The sequence below is a fragment of the Protopterus annectens genome, chromosome 1.part1 (genome assembly GCF_019279795.1).
Source record: "Protopterus annectens isolate FY-2018-M chromosome 1.part1, PAN1.0, whole genome shotgun sequence".
Taxonomy (NCBI): Eukaryota; Metazoa; Chordata; order Ceratodontiformes; family Protopteridae; genus Protopterus; species Protopterus annectens.
The window spans coordinates 109,860,758-109,880,046 of NC_056726.1; the positions used below are offsets into that span (position 1 = coordinate 109,860,758).

Sequence of the window (19,289 nt, forward strand, 5' to 3'; positions counted from 1 at the left end):
AGAAATGCGCCCTCCCCATTTTGGGAAGCATCTATGCTGACTGTGGCTACTGGTTGACGAAGAACGAAGGGACGACCTTGACAAACGACTTCTGAATGAATCCACCAAGGGAGATATTCCTTGCAAACTTTGGAAATCTTGACTGGATTGCTTAGAGGATGCTGAAGTACAGACAACTGTACTGGAAGAGATACCTGGCTAACGGGACTAGAGCTATTCCTGCGCTTGATCCTTGGAGGACTAGTCTTGCTGTTGGACGAGAAAGAGAGATCACCTTCATGACATAATAGTAAGAATCCCTGTCAGAGGAAGTGAAGCCATCTTGCTGGTCATGTCTAGATGAGCATCTATGAACTCAAGGGTCTGAGTAGGGGTATGATGCGATTTGGTGTTTTTGACTGTAATGCCCAAAAGGTGACTTAACTGGAGCAGGTAATCCACCCCTTGATTCAGCAGATGCCTGGATGGGGTGGTCAGGAGCCAGTCATCTAGATATGGAAACACCCAGAATTCCAGCAGTCTCAGGTGAGCTTCTATCACTGCCGTGCATCTGGTGAACACCCTGGGGGCTGTGGTGAGACCGAAGGGTAGTGCTCTGAATTGGTGATGGCTGGCTCACAGATGGAAATGAAGCTCTCTTCTGGAGCATCTCTTCATTTTGATATGATAGCATGCATCTTTAAAATGTATTGAGCACATCCAGTTGCCCTTTCACAGAAAAGGTAAAATGAACTGAACCATGACAAGAACTTTTCAGTGCTTACATACTGGTCAAGTCTGATGAGATCCAGAATTGCTCTCAAGTCCCCTATCTTCTTTGGCACTAAAAATAATTTGAGCAAGTCCCAGATCCTTGTTGGTCTGTGGGGACTTTTTGGATGACACTTTTTTTTAGCAGCTTTTCATTTCCAAGGCTGCAGCCTGCCTCTGATCAGGTGAAACATTGGGGACATTTTTCATTTTTGTTGGGGGGATTTGGGAAAATTATATGAAATAGGCTCTGGATATGATCTTCAGCATCCAAGTGTCTTTTGTGATGCATGCCAGACTTCTGGGTGGACACCCCCCACCTGCCTCCAGAGTGCAGCAATCGGGTAAACTTTCAGATGTGCTGATAATGGCCTGTCAGAGAAAGCATCTCTGAAACCCTGGTTCTGCAGGCCTTGTCTGCCGTGACGGTGGCATCTTCTATTAGTTCTTTCCAGGGCAGTGGGGGGGACTCTATCTCCTTGTGATTCCTGTAAAGGCTGTTGGGACTTGCAGAACTACATCTTTCTACTACCACTCTCACGTCTGGAGAAGAGCCTCTGAGGAGTAGAAAAATGAATCCCAACAGCAGACAGAGTCTTTCCATCTAGCACACTTCTGCAGAGTGTTTCTTTGACATTGGGGCCGAACAAAGATAATCCATCAAAGGGAGCACTGATAAATGAAAACTTGGAAAGGCTCCCCAAAATCGTACATCCACATCCAGGCATGCCTCCTGACTGTTATGCCTGAACCCGCAGCCTTAGAGATACCCTCAACCTTGAGAGAGATTAACCTCATGGATGTTTCAGAGATAGAATATAGGGTGGCCAGTTGTGAAGAAGCTTTCTTCTGGTCCTCCACAGACATATAACCTGAAAGAGATTTTGAAATCTCCTTGGTCAAATCTCTTTGTAGCCTGGTAAAATGTGTTAAATAGTTCAGGGACCGAAGAGCAAAGGTCACTGAGGCATAAACATGCTTACCAAACCTGTCCAACACTCTCAACTCTCTATTAGGAGGGTGGACAGATGAGATGCGTTCTGCAAGCTTTCTCTTAGTGGCTGCCACCATCACCATGGCATCTATAAGGACTCCCTTGCTCTAGTGGGTCCTCATCTTTAGAAGGAGCTAGAAACTTGTCAGGTCTCTTAGGGATTGGTTTCGTTGCATTGGGTTCCTTCCATGCTTGGCATGAGTTAAGATAGAGTAACTGATCAGCTGGAGGGACTACCCAAGACGTAGCTGGACCAGCCCTGAAAGCCTCCAAAAACAATGACTCTTCTTGGGAAGGGGTATGGGAGGATGATATCCACCTTTCTAAAAAGTTTTAGTATCTCTCCAAAGGAGAGATCATCACGTGGAGATCTGGAGACCCATCCCCTTTATCGAAGTCTGTGTCTTCAGTGACTTCCTGAGGGGAATCTAGATATCTTCTTTTCCAAATTCTCTTCCTAGAGATCTCATCAGTGGGATGGTCTGGTGAAGTATCAGAAGAAGGTGGGGAGTTCTGCATGAAGACTGGTTGAATGCTTATATGCGGTGACTGTCCCTGTGGAACAGATATGATGGGATCAGTGCTTACAGTCAGTGGAGGGAGAGTAAGATTCGAACAGGGCAAGGATGTCCTTTCTCTGGGAAAAGTGAAAGCCCATCTCCACAACTTCAAACGCCAGGAGAAACAGCAGTTGATCACATAGATGCCAAAGCCAACAGTGCCAATACCTATGTGATGGCGTTGGTGGCTTTGGTGCCTATTCGACTGACTAGGCACCGAAGCCACCAGCACTGACTTTTGTAACTTTGTGGAATCCTGCCTTGAGGAGGAATTCGGAGCCAAGCTATCCAGAGCTGGTGCTGAAGCTTCGGCTCTGACAGTCTTCCTGTTTCAAGGAGGCCAGAGCCAGTTGTCTCAGGGGAATAGTGTGAATAGAAGAACGAGTGGTTTTCAGATCCGATAAGTACATCTTCGAAGATCTTGGATCTGAAAGCTTCAAAACCATTGGTCGGATCAGAGAAGAACCAACGTGATGATGAGATGAGGGCATGCTCATTAGTCTGATGAGAAATGGAGCTGGAATGACCCCCATCTAAATCTGAGCCCCGAGAAATTTCCTCAACCCCCCATCCACCTCTGTCTCAGACAAACTCCTAGAAGACCCAAGGGATGATAAAGTAGATGGTGGCTTGGAAGATTTTTAGGTGTCTGTTGTAGGAAGGGTGAATGGAGCCAAGGAGATATTGGATCAAAGGTGAAAAGAGGAGACTGGATCTGAGAAGACTTGGGTCTTGACACAGGATCCAAGGGGAGGTGTCGGATTTGATGTTTTAGTCTCTGTTTTAGTCTCTTTAGCCTGTGGCTCAGAAGTCAGAGCTGAGCAGGGAGAACGATCAACTGTCCGCTTCATGCGCTCCTTTTCTTTAGCAGCTGACCCAGGACTTCCTTTATCTGTTTTACTAGAGGGGGGTTGAGCCCCAGCTGAGATAAAAAAGTACAGTTGTGTGCACTTACCATAAATGTAGATGTTCGAGTGTATTCACTGTTGCAGTCATTACATTAGGGTAATCTGCTGGCAGGTTGCCCTCAGTCGGCCTGAATAACAAAGTCTTGGGTCCTGCATCGGTTGCTGTCTCCTCTTCCATGACGTCAGGTCGTAAGGGGTATAAAACATGCAGCAGACACCATTTTATTCAGTTTTTCTTGCCCAGATGTCAGGTGCCCCCCACATGGGGAGCAAAAAAAAAAAAAAAAAGTTTATATATATATATATATATATATATATATATATATATATATATATATATATAAAAACAGCAATATATGAAAATGCACTTTTAGCAACATAAACTTTACCTTCATCTAAAAGCAAATACACCACAAAGGCTTTAGAGTATAGTGAAGGAAAGAGAAGTTATAGAAAAGGGGGATGGCGGGTGGGTAACCTGGACTGCAACAGTGAATACACATGAACATCTACATTTATGGTAAGTGTACACAACTGTACTATGTTCTTCGTGTTTCACAGTTGCAGTCATTACATTTGGGTAGAATCCCAAAGCTATGGATGGGAGGATGGAACTAAATAGCATTAGGAGCGGCTATAAGGCCCTGCAGAACTGCAGTGGCAAAGCCTGCCCTGGATTTAGAAAAGAGAAGCAAATGATAATGCTTTGTGAAGGTATGAACAGAGCTTCAAGTAGCAGCTTCCAGAATGTCTTGGCTGCTGAGGTAGAGGCAGCTCTGATGGAATGTTACCCGATTCCCTTGGGTACAGGTTTACCATGATGCAAGTAGCAGAAATGAATGCAGTGACTTATCCACTTAGAAATAGTCTGCTTTGATATAGCCTTCCCCTCTGATCCTGAAGCAAATGCCACTAGTAGTTGCTCAGACTTTCTTAGAGATTTGTTCCTGTTTAAGTAGAATCTTAGTTGTCTGTGTATGTCCAGTGAATGCAGAATCCGCTCCCCCTTGTTCTGCGGATTTGGGTAAAAAGTTAGCAGGTGAATAGTTTGGTTAAGAGCCACACTGGATACCACCTTAGGCATAAAGGAAGGATTGATCCTGAGGAACACCCTGTCTGGGTAAAATGTAATAAAAGGCTCCACAGCCATGAGAGTCTATAGTTCTGAAACCCTTCTTGCTGAAGTGATTGCCAAAAGCAAAGCTGTTTTCCAAGATAAAAACTTTATATCCGCACTAGCTGCTGGTTCAAAAGGAGGCAGGGTGAGTTTTTCCAGCACAAAATTGAGGTCCCATGCAGGAGTTGGTGATATTCTGGGAGGCCTTAAATTTTTGGCCCCTCTAAGATACTGTTTTAGCAGAGGAGAAAAAATGGGAGGTTCCGTGTTGTAATGAGCCGAGATGACAGAGGCATGGATTTTTATTGAAGTGAAGGATAGGCCCTTGTCAAGCATCTCAGTCAAGTATTGTAAAATCTGAGGGATATTTGGTTTTGCTGTGTGCGTTCCTTGTGCCTGGTTCCAAGCACAGAATCTTTTCCACTTATCAGCATAAGATTTTCTAGTACTAGGCCTTCTGGCTTCCAAAATGACATCCATAACAGATTTACTGAGAGGTGTTGTTTGAATAACTACATGATCAGCCATGCTGCAAGGTTCAGAGTTTGGAGCTGAGTGTGCAGAATTTGATTGTTCTGCTGAGACAATAGATGAGGTAGTTGAGGCAAGTTCCAAGGGGGGAGTCGAGACATATTCCTTAGAATTGGGTACCAGTGCTGGCGAGGCCAGTCCGGAGCAATTAGGATCATTTTTGGTTTTTCCTGTCTGACATTTAGTAAGACCTTGGAGAGAAGAGGCAGAGGGGGAAAAACGTAGACTGATAGGTTTTTCCAGCTGAAGGATAGGGCATCCACTTTTCATGCTTGTCTGTGATAAGTCCTTGTGCAGAATTTGTCCAGTTGATAATTTTGGGGGGAGGCAAACAGATCTATGTCTGGGCTCCCCCATATCTGTGTTACCATGCTGAAGACTTGTGGATCCAGTTTCCACTCATGCTGGTCCATAAGATTTCTGCTTAGGTCGTCTGCCAGAGTATTTTGTTTTCCTGGCAGGAATTGAGCTTGAAGATGTACTTGGTAAGTCAAGGCTGTTCCACAATGCCATGGCTAGTCTGCAAAGGGGGTAGAAATGTGTACCCCCCCTGATTATGTACCACATAACCGTGGTGTTGTCCGTCTTTATCAGTAATTGTGCTGGATGAAGTAAGTCCTTGAAGGCTGTCACGGCATTCTGAACAGCTAGCATCTCTTTCTGGTTGATATGCAGATGCATTTGATTTGGGCTCCATATGCCCTGAATGCATCTCCCCGCCAGGTGGGCCCCTCAAGGATAGTCTGATGAGTCTGTAGTTAGGGTTTGGGTAGCAGGGGGTAGAGTGAATGACAGTCCCTTGTTTTGGTGGCATGTCTCTGCCCACCAAAGAAACTCCTGTTGTAGGCAGGGAATGAGATTAATCATTGTTTCCAGACTGTGACAATGTTGACTCCATAAACTTTTTAGGTACCATTGAAGTTTCCTCATATGCAGTCTTGCATATGGAATTAGTAGAATGCAGGATGCCATGAACCCCAAGGCCTGCAGAACTTGTCTTGCAGATAACTGGGTTTTTGTTGCCATCTGCTTGAAGTATATAGTCAGGTGCCTTTGTTTGTCTGGCGTAAGGAAAGCCATCTGGGCAGTTGTATTCAAGCTTGCACTCAGGAATGTAATTTTTTGAGAGGGTACCAGTTGTGATTTCTTTTCGTTTATTGTGTACCCTAGGCATGTTAGAAGCCTTTTTACAAATGCCAGATGCTGAAGAAGAATGTCCTTGTTTTCTGCTTGAATGAGACAGTTGTCCAAGTAAGGATAAATTTATATTCTTCTTTGTCTGCAAAATGCAATTACTGGTGCCAGGCACTTTGCAAAGACCCTGGGCGCAGTAGATAAGCCAAAGGACAGTGTAGAGAATTGGTAATGCATAAAACCTGCCTTGAAGTGGAGGTATCTTTCTGCATGATTCCCTTATTAGGATATGCAGGTATGCCTCTTTTAAGTCTAGAGTCACTAACCAAGCGTTCTTGCCCAGCATAGGCAGTAGCTGTTGTAAAGTCAGCATTTTGAATTTTGAAATGTCCAGGAACATGTTCAAAATCGATAAGTCCAGTACTGGACGCCAGGCATTGTCTTTTCTGGGTACCAGGAACAGCCTTGAACAAAAACCTTGTCCTTTTTCCTGTTCTGGCACTGGCTGAATAGCCCCCATATCCATGAGGGACGTAACTTGTTTCTGAGCCTCTGCCCATTGACTTTGTGGCAGATCTGGCCAACCGTTTGGAATTGGCAAAGTATGGAAATGAAATCTGTACTCCTGGGATACTATGTTTAATACCCAATTGTCCTGGGTAATTAACTGCCAATTTTGAGCATGAAGTGCTAATTCCCCCCCAAGGGGGCTGCCAAAAGATAAGTGCTTGGTGATGGTAAAGGGAAGTCATTGAGACTGCTTACTGTACGGGTTGTGCTTTGTTTCCTCCAGATTTGGAGGTAGAGGGACCCCACTGCTTTGACCTGTAAGAACACTGTGATTGGTATCTAGAGCCTTTTGAGCGCCTGGATTTGCCTTGAGAGGCTCTGTTGGGACACACAAAAGGACCAATTTTTAGTAGACCAGTGCCTACTGAATCTGGGAGGCTGCACTTGTAAGAAATCTTTTACAGTTTGCATAGATTTAGCTTTGTCTTCCATTTTCTTTAAAACATCTTCTGCCTTATTACCAAAAAGAGTATCATGCTGTAAAGGGGCATCCAACAATTTAGCTTTAACATGATTCAGGCGGATTTTGCTCTTTGAGTCAAGCATGCCTTCTAATCACAGATCCAGTAACTGCAGCCCTGCAAGAGGCCTCCAAGGAATCAAAACCACATTGCAAAGTATGCTTTCCAACCTGTTCTGCTGCATGCAATAATTCCTGTAATTCTTTATTTTCCACACAATCAGAAATCAACATCATTTTCTGTTTTAATAGGCCCATAACATGCTGTTGATACTTAAGCATATGAAACTGGCAGTTTAAGGCCCTAATTGCCAAGGTTGCAGACGTATAAACCTTCTTTCCCCATCTATCCAGCGCCCTGGAATCTCTATAAGAGGGGGTAGGATTTTTGGCTGTAGAGGCCTTTACACCTTTGGGACCCTGTGACATAGTTTCAGGATCAGCAGCAGGATTTTTGAATAGAAATTTGTGGTAGTCAGGAACCCTGTAATATCTGTCTGGCTTACTAGGAGCCGGAGGTAGGGAATCAGGAGCCATGCTGGATTCCGAAAACAAATCATCAACAATGTCTAATACAGGAGGTGTAGCCAAAGGCCTATGCTGAGGAAGAAGAAGGAAATCCCCAAGCCTCTTTTTGGATTCAGAGAAATCCTTACTCTCCCAATGAAAATGTTCCCTTAAAGTATGCAAGGTTTCTCCAAAAGAATAATCCTCAGGAGAAGCAGATGGGATGGATTCTTCTGCATCTGAATCCTCATAGGGTGGTATAGAAAATTCCTGATAGAAGAGGAATCAGTAGAAATAGAAACCTGATCTGAAGATTCATAATCAGTGTCTTGCCTAGCCCTCTTAACAGGGGGGGGGACCCCTGATCAAGGTAATTAAGTCCTCAGCCATTTTGATAATCTCTTTTTTAGGCATAGGGGCCTGAGCACATGGCTCATGCGTCGGTTTTTCAGACTTAGAAGTTGTTTTTGATTTTGAAGCTGGCGTCGGTTTTATATAAAAATGCCGAGGCCTGAAAACACCCTCAGAAGCTGGCGCCTGCTCAGCGGCTCCGGACCCATCCAAGGGAGAGACATCCGCAGGTTCAATACTCTGAGAATCTCGCGGCATACTGGACTCCGCATAGGTCTCGGTAGAGGCCTGCGACTCAAACGTAGTGGGTATCAGGGGCTGCGAAAGCGCCTCACTGAGTACCGGCGAACCAGCGACTGGCTTAGGAGAAGCTTCGTCATCAGTTTTGGACCTCGACTGTCTGTCTCTGTCTTTTTCTTTGCGTTTTTTGTGAACTCAGATAGTTGGATTGCTATCCGACGACATTTTAGGGCAATTAAATCTGGATCCAAAATATTCTGATGCAAAAATATACCGACGCTTAATAGTGTGTTGGTTAAATCTAGCACAAAACCGACAGCAAGGCACGTTATGATCTGGGCCTAGGCAAGGAATACAGTACAAATGAAAATCCTTATGAGGTATTTGCTTCTCACAAGTAATGCAATTAACTTTTACTGACATCGGTAAGGAGTCAGAAAAAGTTTCCCCAACGGGGTACTTAGCTTTAATTGAAGACTTCGGTTCTGAATCTCGAATGTGAAAATTTCAGGAGTCGGCCGACCGGCACTTGCGAACTGCTTCTGCTTCAGGCACCGCGCGGCAAGAAACACTGAATAAAATGGCGTCGGCTGCATGTTATATACCCCTGACGACCTGACATAATGGAAGAGGAGACAGCAACCGATTCAGGCCGACTGAGGGCAACCTGCCAGCAGATTACGCTAATGTAATGACTGCAACAGTGAAACATGAAGAACATCAGCGGAAGAAAGAAACAAACCTTTCAGCAGGAGCTTATTCCTTCTGTCACTTAAAGCATGAGAACTGAACACCAAACAAATTGAACTCTTATATCTAAGTGGGCAGCGCCAAAACAATATACACACTATTTGGGGACATCCAAGTTAGGGATCTTAATCCAACAGGGGGTGCACTTTTTAAAATCCCACAGGTTTGTCAGCTATAACTAGAAGCTAATCTATTCTTACTACCAAGGGAAAAAGGAAAACTGGATACCTGAAAAACAGGTAAGAAAAGAGAAGGAAGGATATCAAGGATGGTACGAAGAGAGTACACTGAAAAGGTAGAAAGGCCCAACAAAGGGATAGAAAAAAAGAAGGGAAAACAATGGGTAGAAAAGTAGGGAAGCAAGCTAACTACAGAAAAACTTCAAAAAAAAATTTATTTAACGCTGTCTCTTGACCTCCAAATGCTCAAGAGCAGAAATCCACATCTGAATGATGTGGTGGCAAACGAGATCTGAGGTATACCAGGAAAGTGGGCATTATGGGTAAAGAAAGGAGCTCGAGAGCTGAAGCCATGAGTCTGGTAAAAGTGGCTGAGTCGGATCTATGACCCATCTGTTGAGGAATGAATGAAAATGAGATCAGATCATTTAATTTTAAGGCCATGGAAGATCTTGAGATACTCAAACTGCCATGGTTCCTTATATCACTATTGTAAATGCTTCTACAGGTGCTGCAGAGGTGTAAAATCCTTGCCTGTGGGAGCTGCAGACAAAACAAATAACCACTGAGAAGGCACCTGAAGAGTACTGGATCTCTAAGACCATGAGCCACTAGTTCTTAAAATACTTGTATGAATTTCCAGCTTGGGGAAAAAAAACAGGGGCACAAATGACTAGATCAAGAAATAAGGGGTAAAGAAACATAGATGCTGTGAAAATGGAACCCTGCAGAAGACAATGAAAGTCCAGTGAGTGACCCTGATTATTACCTGCTTAAGGTATGACTACTTTGGCAAATGCTACTTGGTCTGAGAATCAAGAAGACTATTGTACAAATTCAAAGACAAGCTAATACTTTCTCTTTCAGCAAGGTTCACTATCAGACAAGAGTACACAACTGACTGGAGTGGTATTAACTGGGACTTGAGTAAACTTACTACAACTTTTAACCTGAAAGTGACAGAACACAAGGTGCAGACTATGGAGAAGGTAGTCACAGGAGACGAGATCAATCATATATCTAAATATATATATGTAAGCACTTCATGAACAGATGAGGTAGAAATAACAAAACACAAAGCCAGAATCCGAAATAAAGTGAATCCACTGAAATGCCAATGTTCAGAAAGAATGACTATCCTTCATCTCTCTCCCCCTTTGTTTAGGGGAACAAATGTTCTCACTAAGAGCATTTAAAACTGCTGTCCTACATAAAGTTAGTAACTAAAAGGTGGACAATGGGCCAGAAGACAAGTGCCTTTTTTAAGAACCAGAAACAGCTTAACATGTAAAATCAGACTTGCACCTTTAGGCAAAATTTATGCAATTCTCCTCTCATAAAAAGTGGGAATCTCTTGCTGATACTGCAAAAAAAGTCCAATAGATACTACATTGTGATTACAGGACTACACAAAACGTTTGTCCTAAACTAAACAGTGTTGACAAAAGAAACCAATATTACTGAATATATATATTTGAATTTTCCACAATAAATAAATAAAACATACCTCGTCTTCTGAATCTGACAACATTTTTTTCTTCATAGAGTTGTAGAGTGGAATTATATCGTAACAGGAATGATCTCTAGATTAAAAAAAAAAGGTTACTTTTATTATGCTACGTCTAACAATATGCATTCAGACACTTGAGCAGGGTTTAAGGGGTGTCCAACCTTTTGGCTTGCTGGGGCCGCATTGGGTGAACAGAAATGGTCTTGGGGCCGCATATAAGATACATCATATAGTTAACTCTTTCGTTGCTCCTTAAGACCACAGTCAACCTCCTGGCTGTACTGTAGGTGCATTTGAACAATGAATAAATGTAATAAATGCCTAATATTTGCCTTAAAATTCTAATTCTCATTCTAATTCTAATTCTCTAATCTAACAGGTAACTCTAACATCTTAGTTAATATATCTATCTATATATATACATATATATATATACATATATATATATATATATATATATATATATATATATATATATATATATATATATATATATATTACAAATAAACAGATATTCATTACAGCACTAGCATTTCTCACTGGGAAAACCATTCCAGCAGTCCAGCTATGTAAAATGTCAACATCAGCAGTCCTACAATACCATAATCCACAAAAATAACCCAACAAATTTGCAATAAAGTAAAGAATTCACATTACTGACTTAAAACAATTCTGAATAAGCTACAAGAGGGTCTCACCCAAACAAATAACTGGTGCCAGAAATATGGCCTCAAGCTAAATGCCAAAAAATGCATCATCATCCCCTTTGAGGAGAGTGATGTCACCACAGATTATCACATTAATAACAATGTTGTAAGCACGCAATAAGACGTATGGTAGTTGGGCACCCAGGTTGATAGAAACCTGACTTTTGACCACCATGTTGTCTCCATTGTAAGGAAAGCTTTTTACATGGCCCACTTCATTAGTAAGAGTATCTCATCCAGGGACAAGGAGGTCATAACATCCCTGTATTCTTCCTTTACAAGAGCCATTATTGAGTGCAATGCCCCTTTTGGCATATGCCTCAGCAAAACACCCTGCCAAAAGAAAGACTACAACCATTTCTGACAAAAAAGGTCAAAGGACTAAGTTCACTATGTTATCCAAACAGACTAAAAAACTTCTTGCTTTCCTCTGTCTCTCACTGGCCCCTATAAATGTAATCATTGGCTTGCTTTCCAGGCTAAGAATGATTCTGCCTTAAGAGACTTCCTCTACCTCAGAAATACTGGTTATACTTAAAACGCTCACTACAAAGACCACAGCCTTCACTGCAATGTAAACAAGCCACTTTTTATTGACACGTTCTTGACATAAAAACCTTCAACTTCTCTCCTCTCATTATCAAACAATGTAGTTCAGCAACACAATGGCTGGATTGATAGCCATAAATGTAGTCCTTGGTTACGTAGCATAGCCTAAATCAAACCAGATGGAAAATCCACATACTAACCTTTCCCAGCTGGATGGCTAAGATCTAATATTGGTTACTCAAGTCTAGTAGCCCAAGAAGAGGGGCATGTTTAACTAAGAATTCCATTTGCAAAATTATATTCAGTATACATATTAAATCTCTCTTACACACACACACACACACACACACACACACACACACACACACACACACACACACACAAACACAAAAGCCCCTACTTGTAAAATAGGCAACCTCAGTAATCACGACACCCACTCACTGAATGAAATTGTCTGGAAGTCAAAATATCTGAAAAAAAATCATAATAGAGATGGATTCATCCATGTAATTTCCCACCACCAAAAGGACCATCAATAAATCAACAAAACTGCTCGGCAAAAAGTAAATCAGTAAGAAAACCATAAACTATAATGCTACATACTGGTGTAAACATGTAACTTGTGTCAATCCCCAGGTTAATCCATACCAAAAGATTGTTTCAGAGCTTTAGCTATATACAAACAGCTTTCTCCTAAAAACTTTACTCATTGATATTTGCCTTGCTGTAATTATAACTGTAAAAAAAAATGTTTAAGTTTATTCTGTACCTCAGTGATTCTCACTGTTGCGAGATGTAATCTCTGCCATATTGTATGAGTACTACATCCATAATTTGCTCTCTCTCTCTCTCTCTCATGTATTGTATTATATTGTTTTGTGTTATTTTTGGAGCTTTTCTCCCCGGGCCTCCGCTGAAAATGGACCTGTGTCCAGTCGGACTTTCCCGGTAAACAAATGTAAAATAAAATAAATAAAAATAAACTTCCCTCCAATCTAAAGCCATTTGGCATTCAGATATTTTAATTTGTGCAGAAGTTACTCACAGATTGACAGTTTACTGAGCTGTAATGCTGACCTTCGCTTTTGAAAAAAAACAAATTCCCAGACTTTGTCAATAGCTCAAAGTGTAGAGAGGATTATTTATTATATATTTATTTATTTTTGGAAAACATCTTTAAAGCTGTTAAATTGATTACACACCCAGAAACACAGAAAAGTTATTGTGATTATGTAAACCACAGATTGCTGCAAGAAATCAAAGTCACATTAGCACTATGCTTATGTCCGAACAGATGAATCATACCTGTCAATTCCAAAAGACGTAAAGTAGCTTAATAAGAAGGTTATTTGCAAGGTTACATGGTAGTTTATATTGGAAATAAGCAGAGATATTAAAAAGGCTCTGTTTTTCATAATTATGCCGAAAAGTCTTCCAAGGTAAATACAACTTCTGATTTAGTATGGAACCATACCTCTCAACCTTAGAGCAGGAAATCTGGACAAAGCGAAAAATAAAAGTGGGGGACAGTTCCAAAAATAGTTATGCATCACAGACACCATTGAAACAACTGTAGCTGCAAACATTATACATCACTTATAATCTTTCTATCCCATTATTGCCAGTTAAACATTATATGGCTCATTCAGTCCTGCCTTCTTTTGCATCAAAGAAAACCATGCTTTGAAATGACAAATGCATTAAAAATAATAAATAAAACACATTGCATCAGCATCCTGCAACTTCCTACCTGCAAGCAACCACAGAGCTTTCACTGAAACTAGGGCTGCTTGTTTCCCCAGAATGACAGCTCTCCCTAATTAAGTCTAATGGTATACAATCTACCAGTATCTGGACTACCTGAAATAAATTAAATTATGGCCTGTAAATTGAAAGTACACTTTGTTTAATTAAACTATATTTCTAAGCCCACTTACTATATTTTTTCAGTAACATCCCAATATCCATTTCCAGGTCACCTTACAAGACATTGGCAGTGGTAGACTTGACATCCTTCAGAACCCCACAGGCCCACGCTAATACATTGTCCATTAAATGTAAATATCCATCCACTGTAAATGGCAAGAAGCTATGTCTTAAAAAAATCTACTTCTGGCATGCGTACCCAAGTATTAGGTTTTGAAACAAACAAACATATTCTCCACTGTCTGTAAGTCTCTGTCTTTAATAATCATCTACTGTTGCAGAACTCCCAACACATAAACACACACATACACACTAAAATCCCCAACATTTAAAAAATGACATTGTGCCCACTTGATTTGCCAGTATTGATGATCCGCCAAAGCTATGCTTACTGTTGTCCAATCTACCACTGCTTAGAACCCACCAATGAAAAAACAGTACTAGGTGCTTTTTTGTTTGTCTGAAAAAACAATACAACTTTATATGCTACAGTCCCACATAGTCAGTCCACTACTGACCCATTAACCCTTGGCTGCTGTCTCATTCTTACTCCCTGGAACTGCATTACCTTGGATGACTACTTTTATTTCCTAAGCAAAAGACACAAATTGGAAGATGAGGCAAAACTCCAGACATTCTTTGAAAATCCATACAGTTAAGAGGTATGAGTTTATGTTCAATACAACACTCTCCATGTCAGGAAAGCCGCAATTTAATGAAAGTGTACTCTTAATGTATGATATATTTGTGAGCTAACTTGTTTGTGTTCAGTAGGTAGACTGATCATTGTTAGCCTCTTTGTGCATGCGTCTCTCTCAGTCATGCACACATACACACACACTCTTCTTCTTCTACTTTCACGCACACAATTCTGCTTTCATGCATGCACTCACTCACTCCATACTTACCTATTAAGACAGGTAAATGCTGTCCCTTTCAAAGGCAACAGCGGCAAATCCATACACGAGTCCCTGTTCAGCGAGAACACACACACACACACACACACACACACACACACACACACTGATTGTTCGGCGCAAAATAATGGCATAAACACACTGACCCTTTTTTGGCTCAAAAACAAAACTAGAAGGGTGCTTTGGCGCATGCGCACCATTAGCATTACAGGTCACGGGAGCGAAAAACACAAAAGAAAAAAAGTGTTTTGGGGCATGCGTACATCAATGTTGCAGTTAGAGGCTGAGAGCCACATGGAAGAGCTCTGAGGGCCGCATGCGGCCCGCGGGCCGCAGGTTGGACGCGTCTAGTTTAAAGCATAAATTTAAGAAAAGATACATATACACCGTCATGTCATACATCTACTGTACTCCAGTGGGGAAAAGTAAACATACCCTCATATGCATACAACAGTCTCCAAAGCACACATTCACCCCTTAGTAAGAGACACTTATTATGAAAATGCTGTAAGAACAATGTTGGCAAGGAAGAAAAAAACTCCAAACACTGAACTAAATGAACTAACCGACTGACTACATACTTGCATGCTCTCACTCTGACTGCTCACTCAAAATGGCACCCATGCTTGCACGTGCTTAGTACTTGTGTGCACTGCTGAGTCACTGGAAAGCTTCTTAAAGGTATATCACACACACTGATCTACACAAAGTATGTCTTTATTTAAATGAAAGCTATGCATTTAACATTAAGGAGAAATTTTATAAAAAGTTACCATGAAGTGTGCATGGTGTACACCTTGAGCAACTTCTCTGAATGAATAAAGAGGAAAAGCATTATAATAGGGCTGTCTATGAATTCAGAATGTTACCTTCAGTTTACATCTCGTGGTTACCTTAATTTCCCTCTAAATCTTAATGATCCATTTCTATTCACTTCAACAGCAGGACTGGTACTCCACAGGCAGTAGTCACATGGTAGCTTTAAAACTCTCCCAAGTTCAAAAACATCCTCCTATAGTTCCCATAATGCACCAAACCTCCTCTACCCTTCATATCAATTAAAACCCTACAGCCCTCAAGGGCATTTCTCAAACACCACCTTACACACATGGAAATTTTGGTTAGTTTGGGGAATGGTAGATAGACAAGGTGAAGTGAATGGACACGGATCATAAAGACAGTACAGTTGTGTAGGAACTTACCACAACTGTAGATGTTTGAGTATATTCAGTGCTAAATTCTTTGACAGAGAAGGCCTGGAGCTATGAAAAACGGGGTTGCAAAGATGGCTGTGGCAAAACCTACCCTGGCTGTGAAGAAAATTCCCTAGCTGTAGCATTTAGAATGGCTGATTACCTTTACATGGAAAGCTGTGGTTGATGCTCCTGCCCTAGCAGAATGTGCCCTAATGCAGATTTTTTCCATGAAAGTATCAGCAAAATGAAATGGGCTTTTGCAAGTAATCTATTTTGACACAAGCCTGCCTTAACTTACCTTTTGCAAAGACTATGGACAGCTGGTCTTCATTTCTCAACTCTAGCCTTTTCAAGTAACATCTGTTGCCTGTGTACATACAGGGTATGCAGAATCCCTTCTCTCTTGGTATGTGGGGTATGGAAAAGACTGCTAGGTTGATTGCATGGCTGAAAGAAATGTCATACTACTAGCCTGGGCACAGTGGTTGAACTGATGAGGAGCATAACCAGTCCTTGGGGGAGATAAAGAAGGGCTGTTTGTTCATAAGGGCCTGCAATGCACAAATCCTTTAGGCAAAAATAAGAAGTTATGTACTCACCATAATGTTCCATGTTAGTAGTCCATCTCACCCTTCATTTTTACATATGGGTTTGGAGCCGATCTTTGGCTCCGACTCGGACAATTTACAAGCTAGAAGACTTCTGGTTAGCTCGCGGCTAAACAGGTATCCCATGGTGCACCAGTACAATCCCCAGACCTTGTCTGCTGCTCACTAGAATAACAACCATAAAAACAACCAATACTAAAGGGTCTCCAACCAAGGGCAACCAAATTATTACTTCCAGATCTTCCAGGATGGGGGCAGGAGGACGGGTTGGTAAAAATGAAGGGTGAGATGGACTGCCGACATGGAACGCTACGGTGAGTACATAACTTCTTAATGTTAGGTAGTCAGATCTCACCTTCATTGTTACATAGGGGACAGCATCCCTAGCACCTTATTCTTGGGTGGCTCATTGGAAAATACTCTTGAGCACCATGGAGCCAAAGGATGCTCTACCCCTGGATGCCAAATTCAATGTGTAATGTGTAATAAAAGTGTGAGGGGTAGCCCACGTAGCTGCTGCACAGATATTATCAAGTGGTACCCTGGCTTGAAAGACTGCAGAACAAACTAAACTTTAAACTTAAACCACACAGAGGCAGCGAATAAACTGGTAGCTACAAACAGACAAAATGATTTATTGTGTTAGCGCTTTCGGAGGGGTTAATACCCTTCCTTCATCAGACAATTCAATACACAAATTAACCTTCCTTATATAGCTATAACATAATTACTAAGTGACATCATTATAATCAATTAAGAGTTCAATTGAGCATGCAAAGCACTTGGTGAAGCTGGAGCCTAGAGTTTTACTTTCACCAAGCTTTAAAACTAAATAAGTCCATAAGAATCTAGTCATACATATTTCAATACACATATTTACAAATATCAGCTAAATAAAAATGAATTAACAAATATGTAATTCATTAAATAAATAGTAGATACTGCAAATGGTAGCAAACTAATAACATATTTTAAAACCCTCTAAAATCCATTTAATATGCTAAAATGTTATAAGTATAATAAATACTAATTTCATCTATCACAGATATAAAATTCCTAAATAACTAATCTTATCAACTTTATGAATATAAATATATATGAACTGTTTAAAAATTATTGTTAATTGTTATTTATGAATTAATAAGTACACTAAAATTGTAATGTTTATAAAACATGTTAAATATCTTATTCTTTATGTACTCTAACTTAACATGTTTTATACATTATGTGAATTTTAACTTGTATAAAAAATTTTTAAAACTGGAACATAAGCGAAGTTAACTTTTCAACGCTAATTTTCTAAGCACACATTTTATGGAAACAAACTCATTAAGGCCAGGATGGACATAAGCTATAGTTCTAATCTGCCAATAAAGTTCGTGGCATTCTAAATCTAACTGCCACGGACTACCCCTAGGATCTGGTGTCACCTGATGTAATACTACAAACCTAAAACTATGGTTAGGGTTATTAGCCAAATGTCTTGCCAAAGCATTATTATTGTCCCGTTTAGTTATTGCGTATTGGTGTTCGTAAATACGCTGTCTCAATTCCCTTTCGGTTTTACCTATGTAAAACGCAGGACAATCTTGGCATAGGGCACAGTAAACTACTGCTTTAGATAAACATGAGTATTTACCTTGGACCTTGTAATGAGCATTCCTGATTATTACCTCCTTATCAATACACAAAAACTTACATTGGTTACATCTTCCACACTTAACCATTCCTTTATTGTGACCATTAACCTTTTTTGTAGGACATTCAAGTAGTGCCTTAATGTTAGGACCTCTTCTATAGGTGATTTTCGGTTTATAACCCAATAATTTACTCAAACTAGTATCTTCCTTAATTAAAACCCAATTTTTATTAATAGTTTCTCTCATTAAAATACTGTCTAAATTGTAAGTACATAAGAAACTTGTGTGGAAGTTCTCAACTTTATTACAGATAACATTTATGTTTGGGCTGACTGCTCTAATAATATCATCAGATGTACTTAAAAGAGGCTTAAAAAATCCTGAATTTCTTTTATTAATAACCTCAAAAGAAATTTCTTTGATTAAAGTAACAGGATAGCCTCTTTTGATAAACATAGATTCCAGATGGGAACATTCGTGTAAAAAATCATTCTCTTCAGAAATCATTCTTGCCGCCCTCACCATTTGTCCTTTAATAACAGCTCTCTTCTGGTGGGGAGGGTGGCAACTTGTATAATGAAGGAATGAGTTTGAGTATGTAAGTTTCCTATATACTGTACTGTTAAATTTATCTTTTTCCAAGTTTTTATGAATAAGCACATCTAAAAAGCTAATTTGGTCATGTTGAATGTCGTATGTAAATTCTAAAAAATTAGTTAAAGATGAAATATTGGAAATAAAGTTTGAAATAAGCTCACAGGGTCCTTTCCATATAAAAAATATATCATCCTGGTACCGAGTGTACCAGGCAACATTATGTTTAAAAAGATCATTATTAAATAGGAAGGACTTCTCCCAATGTGCATCACACAATTGGCAAAGCTGCCACCACAGGGTGACCCCATCGCCACATCTGTCTTTTGGAGGTAGATTTGACCTTCAAACCACATGAAATTGTTTCTCAATACCAAGTCCAATAAAGTTTCAACTAAATATATACTGTGTTCTTTGATTTGTCTTTCATGCATAAAATCTCTAATCCATTCGAGACCAGTATCTTGTGGAATCACTGTATATAGGTCCTTAACATCTACTGTTAAGAATGTATAATCTTGATTGAAAGGAACTCTTCCTAGTTGTTCTAAAAAACTCCAAGAATCCTTACAAATTTGATTTTCAGCTAGT

The 19,289-nt window shown here is 40.5% G+C and overlaps 1 protein-coding gene across 1 annotated transcript in view; it reads right to left on the reverse strand.

The window, feature by feature from the left end:
* The window catches only part of LOC122814218 (pleckstrin homology domain interacting protein), a 2,625,611-nt gene that overhangs the window by 382,656 nt on the left and 2,223,666 nt on the right, over nucleotides 1-19,289 (reverse strand). Inside the window, 1 exon segment of the mRNA XM_044086823.1 lies at nucleotides 10,559-10,634. Coding sequence (XP_043942758.1) covers nucleotides 10,559-10,634 — 76 coding nt within the window.